The sequence below is a fragment of the Mustela nigripes genome, chromosome 1 (assembly GCF_022355385.1).
Source record: "Mustela nigripes isolate SB6536 chromosome 1, MUSNIG.SB6536, whole genome shotgun sequence".
NCBI lineage: Eukaryota > Metazoa > Chordata > Mammalia > Carnivora > Mustelidae > Mustela > Mustela nigripes.
This window is the reverse complement of record NC_081557.1, coordinates 37,297,922-37,318,112: the sequence shown is the minus strand read 5'-3', so window position 1 is coordinate 37,318,112 and position 20,191 is coordinate 37,297,922. Positions and strand designations below refer to the sequence as shown.

At 45.1% G+C, this 20,191-nt stretch overlaps 1 protein-coding gene across 1 annotated transcript in view; it reads left to right on the top strand.

The window, feature by feature from the left end:
- SPON1 (spondin 1) overlaps window positions 1-20,191 on the top strand; it is a 256,164-nt gene that overhangs the window by 88,749 nt on the left and 147,224 nt on the right. The window contains exon 4 of the mRNA XM_059407970.1: window positions 17,321-17,394. Within this exon, the coding sequence (XP_059263953.1) occupies window positions 17,321-17,394 (74 nt within the window). The remainder of the gene's footprint in view (window positions 1-17,320; window positions 17,395-20,191) is intronic.

Genomic DNA, 20,191 nt, shown 5'->3' with positions numbered 1-20,191 from the left:
CAAGGCCCCTTGCCCTGTGGTGCTGTAGGTGGCCCTTGGCCTCAGCAGGAAGGGAGGGCGCTGTGTCTTTCTCCATGCCCTACCCTCCTCCACAGGACTCATTTATTCATCCGGACAAACATTTAGTGAGCATTTACTGTGTGCTGGGCTTGTGCTAGGTATGGGGAGGGATGAAGAGGGAACAAGGCTGAGGGACTGGCACACGAATATCGTCTGAGAACCGGAAGTGCCAGGTTCTCTCTGAAACAAGCCTGTGTTTCCATCTTCACTTTAGCCCCTGGAACAAAGCCAGGATGAGACAGAGATCGCCTGGGAACAAGGGAGGTGTGGGAGGGAAGAGTAAGCTCCACCCCACCCCACCCCGTGCCCCACCCCCGGCCCCCAGCAGCCACTATTACATCCATTTGTAAAACATTGCTTTTTACAGAGAGCCTGATTTCTCTGGCCATCACCACAGATTCCATCGCTAATCCCATTTTGCAAGACGGTTCTTGACTGATTGCAATGTCTCATTAGGGAGTTTGCTCCTCACAGATGGGGTCTGGGTCCGTCAGGTCAAGGGTTAAGTGTTGGCTCTTCCAGGTCTGAGCTGGTTTTCCTCCCTCTAAGATGGAGATGAGAAACTAAGGCATGGGAAATAACCCTTTATGTTCTTTAAGTGGGTCTACAGTCTGCAGTCTATAGACCACCTGCCCGGTACTCCTGCAAACTTGACTGCATACCATCACGGGGAATTAAGGCTCAGAGAGGTACTGCGAGAGGTACCACTTTTAAAACAGAAAGGATTTGCTGTGCTTTTGCTCCTTTTCTTTTATGATGATCAAAGTCACTGTAGAATGCTGGGGACATCTACATAGACCCTCTTTGCCAGGGGTTTTAGCTCGGGATTTCCTTATTGCCTGGGAGTCGGGAGAGCCCCGTGAAGAAAGCTGTGGTTTGTAGAGCCAGCCTCATTAGGTTCCTAATCCTGCTTCACTGATTAAGAGTAATGTGAACTGTGGGGCACCTGGGCTCAGTGGGTTAAAGCCTCTGCCTTCGGCTTGGGTCGTGATCTCAGGGTCCTGGGATGGAGCCCCGCATCAGGCTCTCTGCCTAGCAGAGAGCCTGCTTCCTCCTCTCTCTCTGCCTGCCTCTCTGCCTACTTGTGATCTCTGTCTGTCAAATAAATAAAATCTTAAAAAAAAAAAAAAAAGAGTAACGTGAACCTGGTCAAGATGCTTGGTCCCTTTGTGCCTCGGCTTTTTTTCATCGGTTATGATCATACTTAACTCATTGACGGGAGAATTAAACAGGACCATCTATGCCAGTGATTTTTCAACTTGGGCTGCACATTAGAACCACCAGAGCAACTTCTAAACTCACTAGTGTTCTAGCCCCACCTCTGGAAATTCTGATCTCCTTGGTCTAGGGTGGAATCAGGGTGTTGGCATGTTTTAGAAACTCCTCCATATATTTTAATGAGTAACCAGGGCTGACGTTAACAAGAAATTCTCAGGCCCAAAATGGTGTCACTTAGGTTAAGACTTCAAGTCAGTAAACCAAGATTTAATACCTAACCTAACTGCAGTTAACACCCCTCACGGAATATAACTATTTTATTTTATTATTTTTTTTAGGGAGGGTAGGGGCAGAGGGACAGGAAGACAGAGACTCTTAAGCAGGCTCCACACCCAGCATGGAGCTTGACCCGGGGCTCAACCCCATTACCCTGAGGTCATGATCTGAGCTGAAATCAAGAGTCAGACACTCAGACAACCAACTGACCACCCAGCTGCCCCCAAAGAATATAACTTTTAATGAGTCTCTCAAGGATTTTCTGGTCATCACATTAAGGTAATCAGTTCCTGGGTGGCCCAGTGGGCTAAAGCCTCTGCCTTCAGCTCGGGTCATGATCTCAGGGTCCTGGGATCGAGCCCCACATCGGGCTCTCTGCTCAGCGGGGAGCCTGCTTCCCCCTCTCTCTCTGCCTGCCTCTCTGCCTACTTGTGATCTCTCTCTGTCAAATAAATAAATAACCTCTTTAAAAAAAAAAAAGTTGAAAGAAGAAAAGAAGATTTGGCATAGGTGCTTTCCATAGGGGTTTAGTTCATTAATGCTCACAAAAGTGGATATGAACCCAAATTTGTAGGGGAGAAATACTGACACATAGCTGCAAATCATCTGACACCCTGCAGAGGTAAATCCAGGACCAAATCTGACTGGGAAGGTCTTTCTCTTATACCATGTCTTTATCATTCTGATTTCATGGTGATTATAAAAAAAAAAAAAGTAATGAACTACCTGGGATTAGAATTTACAAGGTTTAAAAACTGTCCATTATTCTGTTGATCATTATTTCCATTTATCCTTCCTTCCTTCTGTCTGTCCATCCATCCAGATCGGTTACCCAACATGGCTATAATAGAAAATTTTTAGGGGAGCCTGGATGGTTCAGTCTGTTTATCATCCGACTCTCACTCTCAGGTCTTGATCTTAGAATCATGAGTTCAAGCCCCGCATCGAGCTCCGCGCGGGGTGTGGAGCCCACTCAAAAAAGAAGATTTTTCGTTTCATCCAATATTTTAGCTAATATGCCAAACTTTGGGGCATATTGGGGGTCTATCTTAAGTGACGTTTAAATGAAGTTAAAAAAATTATCATTAAACGTCACTCCCAGGAAACCAGAGAGGAAGAGCAGAGCTGAGGATAAGCTTCAAAGATGCTAATGGCATCAGAGTATTTAGTGCAGATTAACTACCCCTCCTAAACAGTAATACAAATAGAGGAAAACAAAATTAACATGATTCAATACATTCAGAGACTATTTATTCTGTTAATTGTTAAAATTTAGGCAACAGGCAGCAAGAGACTTGCAGCTGCAGCTCCGAAGAAGAGCCGTACCTCCCCTCAGCTGCTGCTAATTAATGCGATTTTCCTAATAACAGTTTTCTGATAGCAGAGAGACAGTGGTGAGTCAAAACAACTTCGTTTTTATGCTGATAAGCCCTGACAACAACAACCGAAAGAGCCCAACAGGATCCACATGGAAATGCTGCTCGCTGCTGGCTTGTAGGTAGGATTTGTCAGGCACAGCTGACCTTTAGGGCTGGAAACTTCTCACACTCCTGCGCGGGCATATGGGACAGCATGGCAAGTCCCATCAGCACATCGGCTACAGCTGTACTGGATTATGATGGGATAATGCCATGGGCTCCAGAAAGGAGCAGAAGAGTCCATTGCCTGTGTCAGTGACCCATCTTCTTTTGACTTGTCTGACTTTTTTTTTTTTTTAAACCTCCGAAGGACAACTCAAAGAGGCCAGTTTGCACCATTCAGTATGCAGAACTCCTACTGGGCAGGTTTGCAGGAAAACAGCTCAGAAGTTGCCAGCTTCTCTGCGGCCACCTTTGATCTGTGTATTGATCCCCAGTCAGTTACAGCCAGTTGGTTTTCCCAAAATATGTTACACGAATCAGAACAATGTATCAGTCAAACAACTGGCTTGGCCTTCCTAAGGAGGGTACCAGACACATGGAAAGCCAGGATCTATTAGCTCTTTCTACTGAAAATCCAGCGCAATATCTTCCCAAACCGGCCGGTCAGTGGCATTGAGAACTCTGGCTGTGGGGACGGCCGGTCCTCTCCAGGACAGCTCGAACAGATAAGAATCCAAGTCAGCAGGAAGTTGAATTTCAGATTTTCGGAACCAAGGACGTCAGTCCAAAGGAACACTATGTATGTCGATGCATTTGGATGCTGTGGGATTAAAGAGAGTACAAAGTGTCCTTCACTGCAAGGTCATTAAGAAATATCCTAGGATAAGGATTCTACTCCTTCCTTTTCTTGAAATGTATCTTACTTTGTATCAGAAACGTCATTGACATGGAGCCATTCAGAAAAAGAGGGAAATGTGCGTTCCAATCCAGATGGCACGAACTCAACCACTTGGCAAACACAAAACAAAGTAGTGCCCCGGGGAAGAGACCCTGGAAAGAGTTCCATCCGTGGGTTCACCATGCGGTGAGGGTCCAGCTTCCAGGGCCTGTGTTGTGCTGCGCCCTGGAGGTGACCACCCTCTGGTTTTACTCTTGTTCCCTTCTTGAGCTGGGGAAACTGAAGCCTTCCGCTCCCTCTCTTCCTCTCCATCCTCACTGTGACTTCTGTCCGTACTCGGTGAAGGTTCTAAGCATTTCCCAGGGACACATGCTCCTTATCTCTCCAAGAGACACAACATGTAAATGTGGTTAGACGTTCACCTTTGCCAGAGATATTTTCATTGATTTGTTGGGTTTTAACTTAATCCTTGCCCAGTTGAGGAGAAAAAGATTGGCAGTACCTTGTTTAACGTGGATAAGAGGCTCACTCTTAACTACCCTCTGTCAGGAGTTAGTGAAAGTGTCCTTAATTTACCATATATTTTCCAAAGAAAATGTGTCATTTGCATTCTTCTCTGCATTAAAATGAGGTCTCATTACTCCTCTTCCACATTATTTTTCAGAAAAATAGAGCTCTTGGCTCACCTGCTTTCTCTTTCTTGCTCTCTTTCCTCCTTCCCTCCCTCCTTCTTTCCCTTCCTTTCTTAACTTATCTCGAAAGTATTCTCTAGGAGAAAGGGTAGAAAACAGGACAGATCATGCTCAGATTTTGTGGCCGACTTGTGTTCTCGTGTCTTTGCTCTGGAGCCCTGGGGGGGGTCCCGTGTGACCATGGCATAAGGCTAATGAGCTCATATGACATAAGAATGAGGCCAGATGCTCGGAGAGGGCTGTAGATGTTGAAAAGAAGAAACCTGGGACAAGTCTGGAGTGAGTCAAAAATGTAAGGCCTATGGGTGTCTTTTTCCAAAGAGTCAACTCAAAGAATGAGCAACGTGGCGTGCATAGTGCAATCAGCAATGGTTTTGCCATAAAGAAAGCCCTGTTCCGGGTTTAACATCCTCCTGGCAGAAGTATCATCATTCTGCCGATGCCCAATGTTGTGAAGGGATTTTGAATTCAACCCGAATGGTTCCTTTGGCGAACAATGGCTGTCATCGGCCAAACAGCCTGGCTTGAACAAAGCGAAGCAGACTTAACTAGGCTTTATGCAGTGGGAAATGTTTCGTGACTCAGACCAGTCACTGTTTGCTGTTCACCCAGCACTCTGGGCGGCACTGCTAACACAAAGGACCTTACGCTTCTTGCCAGATCGTGGACATATGGTAGACACGCAACACGTTGTGTTGAATATAAAAGAGTTGACTTACGGGTATAGTCAGTAATGTGAAAACATATCACATCGACATGCCTTCGGCGCTTTTTATTCAGAAGGCACTATGTCCTAGGCTAGAGGGGCCAGTGTGTACAAAAAGTCCCTTCCCTGAAAAACCTCAGAATTCCGTCTGAAGAACAAAACATAAACACACAATAAGTTAAATGGTAGGACAAGACATTAAAGTCGAAGCAGACATCGAGTGTCCGGTGTCTGAATGCCAAATGAACGAGAAAGATCCATGCTGTTCTAGAAACCCAGAGGAGGTTGCTGCCGACAGTCGCGGTCAATGAAACTCTGGGGGCAGCGGTGAGATGGTGACAGATGGGGGTGGGGGAGTGCATTCTTGGCTTATCAAGTAGCGGGGGCAGAAGCCAGGAGGGGTTGTGTGTCACACGTTCTGTACCCAGTGACAAGGCAGGGCTGAGTTCAGGTAGTTGGGAAGACTCGGGCTCAGTGGGGGTGAAGGGGTGTGTGGCTCAGACCTGGAAGGCAGCTGGCATCCTGGTGTTCAGGAGTGTGGACATTTATCCCAGAGTTTGGACCATGATCTGTAAGGGAGAGAGGTACCTTTGTGTAGAAAGGCCTGCTGTGTGCCAGACCCCGTGCTAGGATAGAGTGGGGCAGGGCGGAGGTGGGAGATGACATCTTAGGACCATGGTGCCACTCTGCCGTAGAGTCAGTGAGAGGAAGTGGTCATGTGCTGGAGGTGACGGTTCATCCCCTGGCAGAGTGTAGGTGAATTGGATGGGTTGGCAAGGAGAGATGATGCATTAGGAGGTCACCACCATAATTGTCCGGGAAGCCTCTGGGCATGTCTTCATTGGACGGGGAGGGAGGTGGGCCTCCTGTGGGGGCTAACTGGCGTGAAAACCATGACTCTGAACTTTAGAGCAATGCTGCATATAGAATCTCTCCCCAAAACTGTTTTGCAGTTTTTTTCAGGGTCTCAGGAATCTTCTGAAACCCATTCATGGGCATGAATTCCTAGCTAAGAACCATCATCACCACCCCCGGCCCCACCACCACAGTCCCCAGCCCAGCCTAGAGGAAGGAGACTCTCCCAACACACAGATCTGCTGCTGTCCAGTTTCCACGGCAGAAAGCCCCGCATGACAGGGAGACTCTGGGAGGAACAGGAAGGATGGCAGGTGGCCTGTGCGTGAGGACCTTGCTGTGTCACCTGAACGGTTTCCTTACGTTTGCGAGAACAGTGCTGCCAGCCATGGCTTGCGGGAGCCCGCAGAAAGGGGAGGCAGCAGAGGCCACGTGGAGCGGGTCCAACTGGGGAAGGTGATAACTTCTATGTGCCAGCCGGGAGCACCTTTGTGTGTGGCAGCATTTCCTGGAGTTTAGAGGCTGGGGACAGCCATGCCCTGTCCAGAGCAGCAAGGCCCACAAGGCACACCAGAAACGCCAGGAGTGATGCTGCTCTTCTGTCTCTTGTTATCCGGCTGAAGAAAGTTCTGTATAGAATCAGAGCATAGTCTAGAGAGAGAGAGAGAGAGAGAGCACGAGCAGTTGAAGGCTTGGGTGCTTGGAATAAAAACTTAACCTTTATCTTTAGAAAAAACAAATCCTATATCTTAGTTGGAGATTTTACTAAATGCAATGACAGTCATGTGATTTCACATATCTGCTATCCTTCATTTTAGACCTAATAGTGGTTCTGAAGATTTTCAAGGCCAGGAACCCCTTTGAGGAGCAGAGGAAGACCATGAACTCCTCCCCAGACCTCTGCACTTGTGCACATCACACAAAATTTCATCATCCTGAGACCTGTCTGCAGACCCCCAGATTAAGAGTCCTGGGTTCAAAGAGCCTCTGCCAGATCGTCTGCTAGTTTCCAGGCAGGCAGCGATGAAGAAGACAGGCAGTTTCAGGGCTGGAGGAGCTCACAGTCTGCTGATGATTTGCAGATGTAAAGACGATGGAGGGAAAAGTGAGGTAGGCGCTGACCAGCAGCGTGGCTGGATGAGACATTATCCAGCAGAGTCATGGTTTCAGCGGTATCAGAGAAGCAGCGAACCCAACTGTCGGTTGTCCCCACTGGCCACACCCCAAGTACCAGTAGTCATGTTATGAAAATCTGAGTAGCTTGCTAAAGCTGACTGGGGAAAAAGAAAAAAAAAAAAGGAATTTGCAGGGACATCAAACCCTAGGCTCTTGTAATCTTAAGAGATTGTTGGCCTAAAGATGTATCATGACATAGTGCCTTCACCCCAAGCTCAACAATCAGATGTACGTTATATCTCTTTGCAAGGTGAAGAAATGCCACAGATCGGTTAAGCCAGAGAGAGGGATCCATGAAGGGTCAAAAGATGCTGAAAAAATATTGATAGTTCGGTTAAAACAATTCTAGAAAATAAGAAATGGTCCTGTTCACTATCCATAACTGCCTGCCTGTCAGATCTCTAGCACCGGGAAGTGCATCCTGCAGTCTATTTATTTTGTTCATGTGCGTTTATTTAAGATTTTTCCAACAGATGACAAATTTCCAGGCAGTGATCTAACAGATTCCCCTAAGGGATCCCGCTGTTTCTTCAGTCACAGCTCACAGGCATGTAAAAGTCTCCTTTGGAGAAAAAAAAAATATTTCACTCTCCTGCGTCAAACCCCTGTCAGACTCCCACCCACCCTGCTTCCCTTCCAGCACGTCGCTCTTCACAGTAGCTTGTACCGGCAGGCCTGCCTGCTCTCTTCCGAGTCACTGTGAACAGGCCCCTGTCCCTGGTGTCCCATCGAAAGTCCCAGCAAGGGACAGAATGACTTCCCACCCACCAAATCCAAAGCATCTTTCTCCAAGACTCTTGGGATCAAAGCATCTCCACCCCCACTCTGGCCAGCATCCTCCAGTGGCTCCCCGGTGCCATCTCCTGGCCCAGTACCTAGGGTCACCACAACGGGCTCTCCCTCCCTCTCCCTTTTGAACCCCCGTCTCCTGTGCTCCCACAGTGGTTTGTTCGTACAAACCTCTTTCTGTCAGTGAGGTGTGCTTTTGAGAGCAGCGCTCAAAGAAACTTGACTAATGACAATGTCAACAAAGAGATGGATTTTTTGGTTTGTTTCTGTTATAACACAAAGGCCAGACCTTAGGTGACTGCTCAGATGAGTTCTGTAGCTAAACGTCAGGGCCAGTGTCTCTGCTTTTCTCCTTGGCCTTTCCCTCATGGTCACAGAATGGCTGCTTTGTTTCACACATTGTGTTGGTAGTCAAGCCTAGAGAAAAACAGGACAGGCAAGATAGGTCACGTTCTCAGACGGTTTCCCCTCCATCCTGCAAACCTCCCCTTCTGATACTGAAGCCATGTGTGGGGCGCATGTTCCCGTTCCCCAGCTGCAAGGAAGTCTGGGACGGTGAGGACAGGACTGTCATGACGGGCTTACCCAGTACCAAAGATCAGGGTTTGGAAATCATGGAAGACGGAACCAGTGGGTACTGAGTAGACGCCGGTGCTCATTATGCTGGATTCCGATTAGGCAGATGACGCATCTCTCTCTCCCTCACAGGCTGTTGACTATTTGATGTCACACTAGACCTTATTTGTCTGTGTACCTCTAGTTCCTCACACAGCTCTCTGGCACCTCCTCTGATAATCAAAACACAAGTAAATGAAGACCTGTCTGGTTTAAATGCCTCTCCTATCTAAAATAGCTCTTTTAAGACAATCCAGTTTTATTCTTTTCTTTTTCCTTCTCTCTTATGCAAATCAATTCCTCATTGTTAATTTCCCATTGGATCTGGGGCAGGTAAAATGCAAAGTGCTGGGAGTAATAGTATTGACAAGCTATGGGTTAAAGATTAAGTCGGAAATTGGGACAATAATAAGAGAAAAATGGAACCATGAACAGCTCGTTATCCCCAGGGTCGCGGGGGTCATCCTGAGAAGAAATAAACTTTGTTTAAAAATAGTACTTGCCCAGTTTTTGTTAAAATTGAAACTGAGACTTTGTAGAAGTAACTACGTCCAGTGATGTGAATCAGGAGCTTGAGAAATCCCGTGATCATTGTACAGGGTTGGGAATGGACTATAGTCTTGTTAAGAGCTGAACCGACATCTCAGCCAGATTCTGGTCATAACGTAAGCTGTGTGTGAACGCGCAGCACTGTATAGAGCCGGTAGCCTGGTTTAGGTATAGAAAGACCATGGATGGGGCACCCAGGGGGCTCAGTTTGTTGAGCGTCTGCCTTTGGCTCGGGTCATGATCCCAGGGTACTGGAATGGAGCCCTGTGTCGGGTTTCCTGCTCAGTAGGGAGTCTACTTCTCTCGCCCTCTCCCTCTGTCCCTCCCCACTGCTCATTCTGTCTCTCTCTCAAATAAATAAATAAAATCTTTAAAAAAAAAAAAAAAAAAGGACAAAAGGACCATGGATGGTAGACCTGCCAAGAGGATCTTTCTGGTATGCAGAAAGATGCACACTAACTGCAGCAAAGTGCCCATCCCTGGTCACAGACTCAGCTTCTCTCTCATCTTTCCAAGAAGTTATTCTGATGGACCTCATTCCTACCAATAACACACCCACCTCATCCCAGCCAGAGATGTAGCCTGCTACCCCTGTGTCACTGTGACACTTGTAGATGATTCTCCATTTGGGGTCCTAATATACCATGTGTTCTGAGAGTCATTCGAGAATGTTCTTTCTTGGAGTGTGGCAGCTTGTCATAGGTGCATGACATCTTTAGGATGGCATCACCTGGCCTCACCTAACCCTATTATACCATTTTGTTTCTAGATTCCAGCCTGGTGGATGGTACCAATATCAATATCCTCACTACAACATGGCACAGACTGAACTTTTACAAAATGTTACCATTTGGGGAAAATTGGACAAAGTATATGGTTTGTCTGTATTATTTCTTAAAAATGCAGGTGGATCTGCAGTTATCTCAACACAGATTCCAAAAATTAAGAAAAAAAAATTCCTCTTTGCCCCTTCTGTCTTTTATTTCAGTGGTTAGGATTCCCATCCCATCCTGTAGTTCCTGGGGTTTGTATATGGGCTGTCACTTCACGCGCCGCTCGATGACCGTGACCGTGATCTTATCGTTAAGACAGGGATCATGGCAGCGCCTACTTCATGGGGCTGTTGGTTGGATAAAGTGAGTTAATATTTGTGAAGGACTGGGGTGTTTCATTGTTAAAGAAACGAAAAACAAACTCTCTTGGACTCAACCTCCTCTTTCTGCCCCAGGTCCTGTAAGTTACCCAGTCCTGATAAATTTTCCTACAACATGTGCCTCACATCTCCTATTTCCACTGCCTGGATCTTCATTCAAACCTTCAGGGCCACCATCATCACCTCCCGTCAGAACTTGGCCAGGGCCACGTTAGTCAGTGCTCTTCTGCCTCCCATGGCTCCTCCATCCTCTCTCTCAACACTGATCTCCTGTTTCCTTCCTTTGTCTCTCTCTTCTCCCACTGGACTAGGATCTCCTTACTAGAAAGCACTGTCTTTTATTCATCTTTGAATTCTCAGCTCCTCGCAAAGTGTCTGACACCAAGTAAGTCCTCAGTAAATGTCTTATTGATAACTAAGCAGGAATAATCTCATGGTGGTTTACTAACATTGCTTTTTCGCAATAATGGTAGATGACTGTACCAGGCTCTGAGTCTGTAGCTGTGTGACCCCAAACACAGATTATGACTTTGCTGTTGGGTAGCAGGAGTTCACATGGGGGTTTTAGATAGGGCCCTGCAGATAAGCTTTCACTTTTCTTCTCCCATGTGCACATTATGATGGCATGTCAGGGGGCCTATTAACTCCTGGACATTGCTTCGTGTCCCGACCTCCACCTAAAGCCATATAAATAATTGGGAGGAGTTTGGGTCACAGAATGCACCCAATCTCTCTAAATATTTGTTGTTTAACATGAGACCACGGGCAGGTTAGTACTTGGCATCCTCATGAAGTAAAATAAGGCAGAGGGCCTCAGCCCTGGATGGTATTACCGCTACTATGACTCTAATATTTTGTTTCTGGGTGCTCCCACAGAGGTGTTCTTTCACTGGTAGAAGGAAGTGATGTCACTGGTTATAAACTCAACTGCTTCCAAGAGAAAACATCCCTGAGATCATAGACAAAGTTTTTAAAGCACCCCAAAAAATGTTCAGTAGCAGAGATGTGACTGGACTTGGGAAGAGGGTTGGCAACCTTAGTCTGGAGGCCACAAACCTGAGCTTCATTTTGGCCCTTCAGTATCTCTGCCTGAAGCAGCTGACTGAGCTAGCACCCTCATTCCTCTCTCCACAAGCCAAGGAGACAGACCCAATGTATAATAATAGCTACCGTTTACTAAGTACTGCCAGGCACTTGCTAAGAGACAATGGTTTAACAAAAGTAAGGTTAATGGCTACCTCATAGTGTCTATTTACTTCATGCGACACCCATGTATTAGGGACATTACATGAATTATCTTTATATACCGGTGACCCAGCCACTGAGGATTCATGTGAATTTTGAAGTCATTTTCTGGCCTGATTTCTCCCAAGTCCTTCAGTTTCTAATGTCTCCCTGTCCCTTTTTGGTGAGAGCAGGGGTCCAAGGAAGGCCTAGCTGAGACAGCATATCCACAACTTCGCAAGCTCTGACTTTATCCCACAGGAAAATTCCCCCAAGGAGAAATAATATCAAATGAATAAGCCTGCAGACAGAAAAGGGTCAAACGTCTAAGAGATCCAGGATGGTGTTTCTAGAAATGTTCTACCACTTGAGGTTTAAAAGAAACTTATGGAAATGATTAGTAAGTTATTTAGAACCTCAATATTCCAAAGTTTGAGAAGCTAACATACTGAGAAATTTAATTTAGATTTCCTTAACACGCTCTCTCATGATAAGAGAGCATTCAGCGTCTCAGCGTATAAATGCTATGCAACAGGACTGCCAAATTGCAACACAGAATGGGAGAAATTTGTCATTTTGAAATGCTAAGGGAATTCTTACTAACAGCTTTCTCATCTTGTAAAGCTATTATTTTCCTGAACTATAATATGATTTATAAATCTCAGCTGAGTTTTATACTTTTGATGGGAACAGACTCCAAATGAAATGCATTTTTTCAGAATATAAATTTTCTCAAGAGTTGACCGGATGAGGAATAAAAAGAAACCTCTTCTGCAACCAAGCATACCAAATCTTGGTCTCTACCAGCATATCCACAGGTGAATGTTGGTCTCCTCCAGAGTTCTGGATTCAGCCTCTCTTCTCACTCTGCACACTTGCCCCGGGTGACATCAGCTGCTTTGGAAGCTTTACCTCTTACTTCTGCCCCGGTGACCCATATGCCTCTGCCCCCCGCCCCTCACAGCCATCCTGAGTTACAGGTCCCTATGTCTAAGGTCGACTAGATTGGCCACCATCATGCCCGACAGACCACTCAACATCAAGTCCTCTCCTTTCCCGAAACACTGTCCCTTCTCCTTGAATCCCTGTACTTCAACAATACTAACATCAACAGAAATAAGGAAGATACAGTTCCTCCTCTTGAGAAGCTTAGAAACTAGCCCAGGAGATAGAAAAATAAATAGGCAGCTATAGTGCAGATTATTAAATGCCGTGTGGGATAAACCCAAGAGTCCATGGCTTACAGGAAGAGCAAACAGCCGAGAAACCAGTCCTAGTGGGTACGAGTTCTGGGTAACTGAACTGTGTGTGTGTGTGTGTGTGTGTGTGTGTTATTCTCATATGTGTGTTGAGGAGTCACAGAAGAGGACAGGAGTCCCATGGACAGAGTCCCATGGACAGGGTCCCAGGGGCAGAGATTGTGAAGGCAAATAGAGGGTATGGCTTAGACAGAGTGCTCAGGAGGGATTAGATAAAGATGAAGTCAGGTCAGAAAAAGACTCCTATCCTGCATTTGATCCTCACAGTTTGGAATCCAAAGGGCATGACCAGAGCTTTGGCCGAGCATGGGTATGGAAATATATGCTTAGTCTTCATGAAGAACTCTGGGGGTCACAACCCAGGCTCCAGTGAGCCCCACCAGAGCCTCAGTTCTTCACAGTGGGTTCCATGAGATGCTAAATGGATCCAAGGGAAATCAATTTGAGGTTACATTTCATAATAGCACTTACCTCACATGCCAGTTATACTTTTTATATGTGATCTTTAATCCCTTAAAATCATGTGAGGCAGCTCATGAGCTTTGGAGGTAGACAGGGGAAACCTTAAAATCTTGAACGTGCTCCTTGCCCCCCTGCCTCTTGGTCATCATCACTGGTAAAGGGGAAAATAAGCTGCAAACCTTCATCTTAATCCTTCTAAAAATAAGAGCACTTTAACAGGTTTGCTGAAGTTGACCTAAACTGACAGGAAGCTATTTAAAGTTTTTATTTACTGGCTTTTTATGAATATCCTTACATTTTGCTATGGAATATGGATGGGTTTGATTATGGGGATGTTAATAGTATATTATCATCTTAACATTCTAATACCTGAAAAACTCTGAATTCAAAAAATGCATCTAACCCAAGAGTTTGGGATGAGGAAGGAATTTAAGAAGGTGTAATAAATGTAAAATATAAGATATATAAGGCAATGTATATGTATTTATGATATTTATACATATAATACATATTACATATATACAATTATACATGTTACAAATATATTATACATAATATTTATGTCTAACGGGCCTCTGTGATATGGTGGCTGGCACACAGGAAGGGCCCAGAAATTAGAACTATTATAAAAAGAAAGAATAAATCATCATAGACTTCATAAAACAAGACATGAGGGAAACGAAAGCATCTTAGAGGAAATACATCTTAGAAGAAATTTTTTCTCTCTGGCTCCCCACATTTTTATAATTATACTTTTGGAAATTTGGGGTGATTTAATTTTTCTAAGCATGATCATATGCTTTGCCATTGTTCTCTTGTTCAAAGCAAGAGGAAGAAAATTCGGAGTATTTACAGATGCTAACAAAGGCAGATGTGGGGAGATTCTGGGAGAGGAAATAGCACCAGTCAGGGCCCAGTAGAGTGGAAGCCGTGTTCAGATAAGGGGAATAAATTCCTCAAACTCGAGATTCACGCCAGGGAGCATGGCACAAAATGAGGACAAATGAAGTCAGAGGGGCATTGGGGAGAAATTTTATGAAAACCTTTGAATACAATGGTAATTTTGTATTTTATCCTATAGATCAGGGATTTTCAAACCATTTTAGCAAGAGAATGTCGTTTGGTTCTGTTTTAAGTAGGCTCCACGCTGGGCCCAACGAAAAGCTTGAACTCAAGAACCTGAGATCAAGACCTGAGCTGAGATCAAGTGTCCAACACCCAGCTGACTGAGCCAGCCAGGCGTCCCAAATGAATTTTGTTGAAGTAGAATTTAATTTGTCTGAGAACTCTACACTGCAACCACCTACCAACTCATTTTTACTCTATGGCCCAAATGCTCTTTTTATTTATTTATTTATTTTACTTTTTTGTTTTTATTATTTTATTTTTTTTAACTTTTTTTTTTTTTTTAAAAGAGGGGAAGAGGTGGGGAAGGGCAGAGGGAGAAAGAGAATTTTTTTTTTTTAAAGATTTCATTTATTTATTTGACAGACAGAGATCACAAGTAGGCAGAGAGGCAGGCAGAGAGAGAGAGAGGGAAGCAGGCTCCCTGCGGAGCAGAGAGCCCGACGCGGGGCTCAATCCCAGGACCCCGAGATCATGACCCGAGCCAAAGGCAGCGGCTCAACCCACTGAGCCACCCAGGCGCCCCCGGGAGAAAGAGAATTTTAAGCGAGCTTCACGCCCATCATAGAGCCTGATCTCACACCCCTGAGATCATGACCTGAGCCACAATTAAGAGGTGGATACTTAATAGACTAAGCCACGAAGGCACCCCCCAAGGGCTCTTTTTATTTTTTTCCTAAGATTTTATGTATTTATTTGAAAAAGAGAGAGCACAAGCCAGGGGAATGATCAGAGGGAGAAGGAGAAGCAGACTCTCTGCTGAGCAGAGACTCGGATGTGGGGCTCTATTCCGAAACCCTGGGATCAGGACCTGAGCTGAAGGCAGACGCTTAACTGACTTATCCACCTGGGTACCCCCCAGGTTCTCTCTGTAAAGGAGCAAATCTGATTATCTCACATCTTCGGATGCATTTATTAAAGAGGTCTTATCAAGCTTGGTATAAAATACCATCTCCCTGCAGATTCAGGGAGAGTTAGACCTGCGCACCTCCCCCACTCTTCTCACACCCCCTTCCTGACGTAACCATGGGTCAGTTCTGCAGTGAGCCATGACCCTCCCACCCTGAAGATCTTTAAAGGAGGTCCTCTCCTTTGTTTCTCCCTCCTACTTGCCCTAGTAAGTACCTTTTCTTTCCAGTTGGAGCCTTCTTGTCTGGGGGGAGTCTTCCCTGCCTTGGTCAGGACCCCCTGTGTTATACTCTCCCACACCCTGGGAACGTCTGTTTAGCACTTAATCACAGTCATGTTATATGATTAGCTGTGGATTTAGCTGTTTGGTGCTTTCTGCCCAGTATGCTGTTGATTTTGAGAATGGGAAGCGGCCCCATCTGACTGGTACATAATGGTGTCCCTGGCCAGTGTGTGGCCACCAATCAGGCCTCCAACAGCTATTGGTTGAAAATATACCAATAAATACAACAAGAAGACAAATGGGGGAGGAGACCACTTTGGTAGGTAAGAGGGTGAAGCCTTTAGTTGAATCGAGAATGCCAAGCCTGGGCTACTTCCCACAAGTCCCCCTCCTCACCTTCCGCAGGGGTCCCTGAGGCACTTCCTGGTGGGCTACACTCAGGAAGTGGTAGATAATGGGATGCTCTGACTAACAAAAGGCTTTGTAATTTGGCTTTGGGATGAGTGTTCTCAAGAGGGTTTTCTTGGCCTGAGGAAACTTTCTGCTTATGGTCAACAGAATGGATCCATGATCAAAGTAGCTTTGCGGAAACAAGAAGCATATTTCATTCATTTATTTCAACATCTCATCTCTCTTGGGTAAGAAGAGACTATAAAAGACATCTGTAGGGTAGTCTGAATTTTATTCTTTTGTGCAAGACTGGGTTTAGAGTAGATGTTTCTTTGGAAAGTAATCTTGGCCTAGGCCCACACCATCAAGAAAGCCACATCTATATTCTGTAGAGCCGTGCATGGGCCCCTGACTGGGTCTGCTGTCATGTGACACCGGGCGGATCATGTGACCCCAATCCTCCTTTAGTGTGCTTAGCTGTAATGGAGCCAAGTGATCCCTTTCTCTGTGAAATAGGGCCCATCAAAGTAAAAATTACCTTTTGATTGAGTGACGTTGCTGAAGATAATCAATAGGAAGGGCTCAAAATCCACTGGTACTGTTTCATTGTTAAGTGTTGTAGACTTCACATGCAGGAACGCTGGGTTTCAGGGTTCAACGACTGCAAAGCCAGCTGAAAATACACAGCAGAGTGGGTCAAAGGAGAAGGAGACTGTCTGTGCAGTCCGAGATGAAGGAGAAAATATGTGCTGGCCAGAAGTAATTTTCAACCTCCAAATATTCTTTCCAGATTCTAAGATCCTGTGTTTGACATGTTTAAGAGAGAGATACAACAGCTGAAATTGTCTTTGTTCAGAATGTAGGAGACAGTTTCGTCTAGACATTCAGGAAAGATAGAGAATGACATTTTCAGAACAAATCAAAATAGATTTTTAAATTCTCTTTTTCCCCTTCCGGAAGAGGACTTGACATGCTTTTCTGATTTGAATTTGGTGGGTCTATAAATGGTTTCAGTCATTTGATACAAAACTAGAATAAAATGAGCCATTGAGAAAAGTTACTGAAAATGTCATATTACTTCCCTTTCTTACCTTAACAATACTATTAGCCCCACCACCAGCAGCACAACAACTAATATTTATTGAGTGGTTTCTAAGTACGTGCTATGCTCTTGACATACTTTTTTAAAAATTTAATTCTCAGAGCAATCTCACGAGCTATGCATTATTATGAATGCCAGCTTTCCAATGACCAAACTGAGGCACAGAGTGGGGGGGGTGACTTGCCCGAAGCCACACAGCCATAGGTGGCCAGGCCAGGATCCGACGTCCCTTGAACCTGCTCTCCTCACCACAACACTCGTGTCTTCTTTCCCAACAGGGCCAGCATCGTACAGAAACGCATCATTTATTTCCAAGATGAGGGCTCTCTGACCAAGAAGCTTTGTGAACAAGGTAAGGACTGCAGGTGGGGGAGGGGCCAGAGAAACAGAAGGGGCTTCATTCTGCCAGACCATGCAACGGCAGGACCTACGTGACGGACTTTCTGAACTTCTCCAGGTTCTACTTCCTCCCGTAGTGCTGATTTTTAATCTGGCTGTGCAGTGGATAATTGGATCCACTGTAAGCTCTTAATTACTCAGCTTGATTCCCTGGGGAGGAGATAATGTACCTTACATTGGTGTCGTCTTCTTATTTTTGTGAAACAGTGATGATTCTAGAGAGGTTCCTTGGAATAATTCACAGGACTTAATTAAGAAATGCACAATTGTGTACCTTTAAGATGTCTGTAGTGGTTTTCCAGAATAATCGCCGGCAGAACTTGTGTGGCAGCTGGGCAACATGGGGGGATTTTACCCAAGAAAGACGGGTGGGAGGTGGGACTGCCAAGGGGTCACTGACCTTATGAATTTTCCATGTTCAAGGACATGGCCCTTAGATTTGCAAGCTTATTGAAGCCCTCTCCTTGGGCTGAAGGCATTCTAACAAAACTCATGGAGATCAAGTAGACTGGCAGGTCAAAGAAGAGGCTGGGATTCAGATCCAGCCTGGGTTTGAATCCTCCCTCTGCCCTTCCCAGTGATGTGACTTAATATATATATAAAATAGTACAGCACCTCCTTGGCACATAGTAAATATGTGTGTGTGTGTTTTAGCTATTGTTATCTGTACCCGAAAGCTTGTTTATTAATCGATCATAAAAAATTCAGACCTTAAACATCTGAATGTGTTTACAAGTCATTAGAGAACTAAATAAAAATAGAAAATGTTCTACAATTATATATCTTAACTGTCTAATTTCTATTCATTTTTGCAGAATTTTTATTTGCATTTAGAGCAGTTAGCAATTTGAGAGAAATAATCTTCTCCAATTCTAGAAAATCATAAGCTACTAAGAAAAAGAAAGGTTTATAAAGGTCTTCTGGGAAAAATAATAATAATAATAGCTAATATTTTTCGCAGGCTGCTGTATGCCAGGCACTATTCTAAGCACTTCACGTGCCTTGCTCATGTGCTTTGCACAGCAGCTCTATAGGGTGAAGACTGTTAGATCATCCCTATTTTATAGACAAGGCGTCTGTAAAACAGAAAGTTTTAAAAGCTCACTTAGCATCATACAGCTAGTGGTCAGGGACAGGGTTTGGACCTAGGAGCCAGCACTCTTAACCACTGCCTTCCTCTCAAAGAGACTACATTTCAAGACATTGTGCCAAAGCATATCTCCCTCTGGATGAGTGAGAGCAGAAACGAGGTCCAATGTGGAAGATGACTTGGAAAACAAGAGAAGAGCAGAGGGAGAGAATGAGATGCCCTCCATTAAGGTTGTCCCTGTCAGAAAGGCCAGAGAGCTAGAATCTGGGCGCCAGGTCCCTGGTCAGCTTCTAGGTGGACATGACCACACATGGCTTTGGGGGGTTTTCCTTTTTGTCGTTAAATGCCTACAAGTTCACGCAGCCTTTTTGCAAGTACTGAACATCTTGACTGATGAGGCTCTTTGTTCCCGAAGTATGGTCCACTTCCTGCCCTGTCCCCATGAGATGACGTCCAGTTCCCTTGAGTTGGAGTCAGAGAGCTCTGGGTCACAGGTTTATATAAACCGCCTCTAGGTCTACACTCACAGATGACTAAGCACAGCCCCTGCAGTCTGGTTTTGTTAGATTGTCATGCAGAGGACAGTCTTGTTTCCCAGATTTGAGGATTCTTAGGAAACACCTGGTCATCCCCACCTATGGAGAGTAATCATTAACTAAAGTGCATTTCCCCGAGCCTCAGCCCTGATGTTATGTGAAGCCACACAAATATGCAAATTATGCAGATGCCGTGTCACACGAGTCTTTATGGGTTATCCTTTCTGAAGTGGAGATCCTATCAAAATGACTAAACATGGCTATATAGAAAAAGACCATTTTCCAACAGCAACTTTGTGGACCCAAAAAAGGTCCTACAGGCCCTGAGTTGAAGGATCTTAATGTGAAGTTGTAGATCGTCCCTGGAGAGAGCAGACCCATGAGGACATCCCACAATTAGCAAAGCAGATCGTATTAAGAAAGTCTTTAATTTGTAAGCAGAGAGCAAAGGGATTTCTCTTAAATGTGTATACCTACTTAATTATCTCTAGCTCTTTCATTAAGTTCTTTATGTTCTCTGCTTCCTTGGCGAGTCAAATCTATCAAGGAAGGGGAGAAAGAAACCAGAATCGAATATTTTTCCTTAGTTGAAGCTGGGCATCCATAGGGGGAAAAGTAACAACTGCAAACACAAAAGGCAATGGCAATCATTATTTTTTAAAAGAAACATAAAACATTAAGTTATTCACAATTAGGGATGGGGAGACATAAAATATTCAAAAAGGTGACCTATAATAAACACACGCACTCCCATGCTTACTTTAATACCACGTCACGAATGATGAAGAGAGAAAGACAGAGGGAACTCAGGGAAGGGAGGAAAATGTCGGAGAGAGAGATAAGGAGAAAATGAAGACTAAGGGGAGATCTGAAAAAGGAAGAAGCTGGTGGATAGAGTGTAGAAATGAGAGAAGGGGCAGCTGGGGAGATCAGCATGGCCAGAAGTCCCCCATTGTTGGGCAGACCCTGCTGCGGTTAGCAGAAGAGGGGTGATAAGATTTTACTTATTTATTTGTCAGAGGAGGGAGAGAGAGTGCGAGTGCACGCAGGCAGGGGAAGCAGCAGGCAGGGGGAGCAGCAGGCAGAGGGAGCAGCAGGCAGAGGGAGAAGCAGGCAGGGGAGGC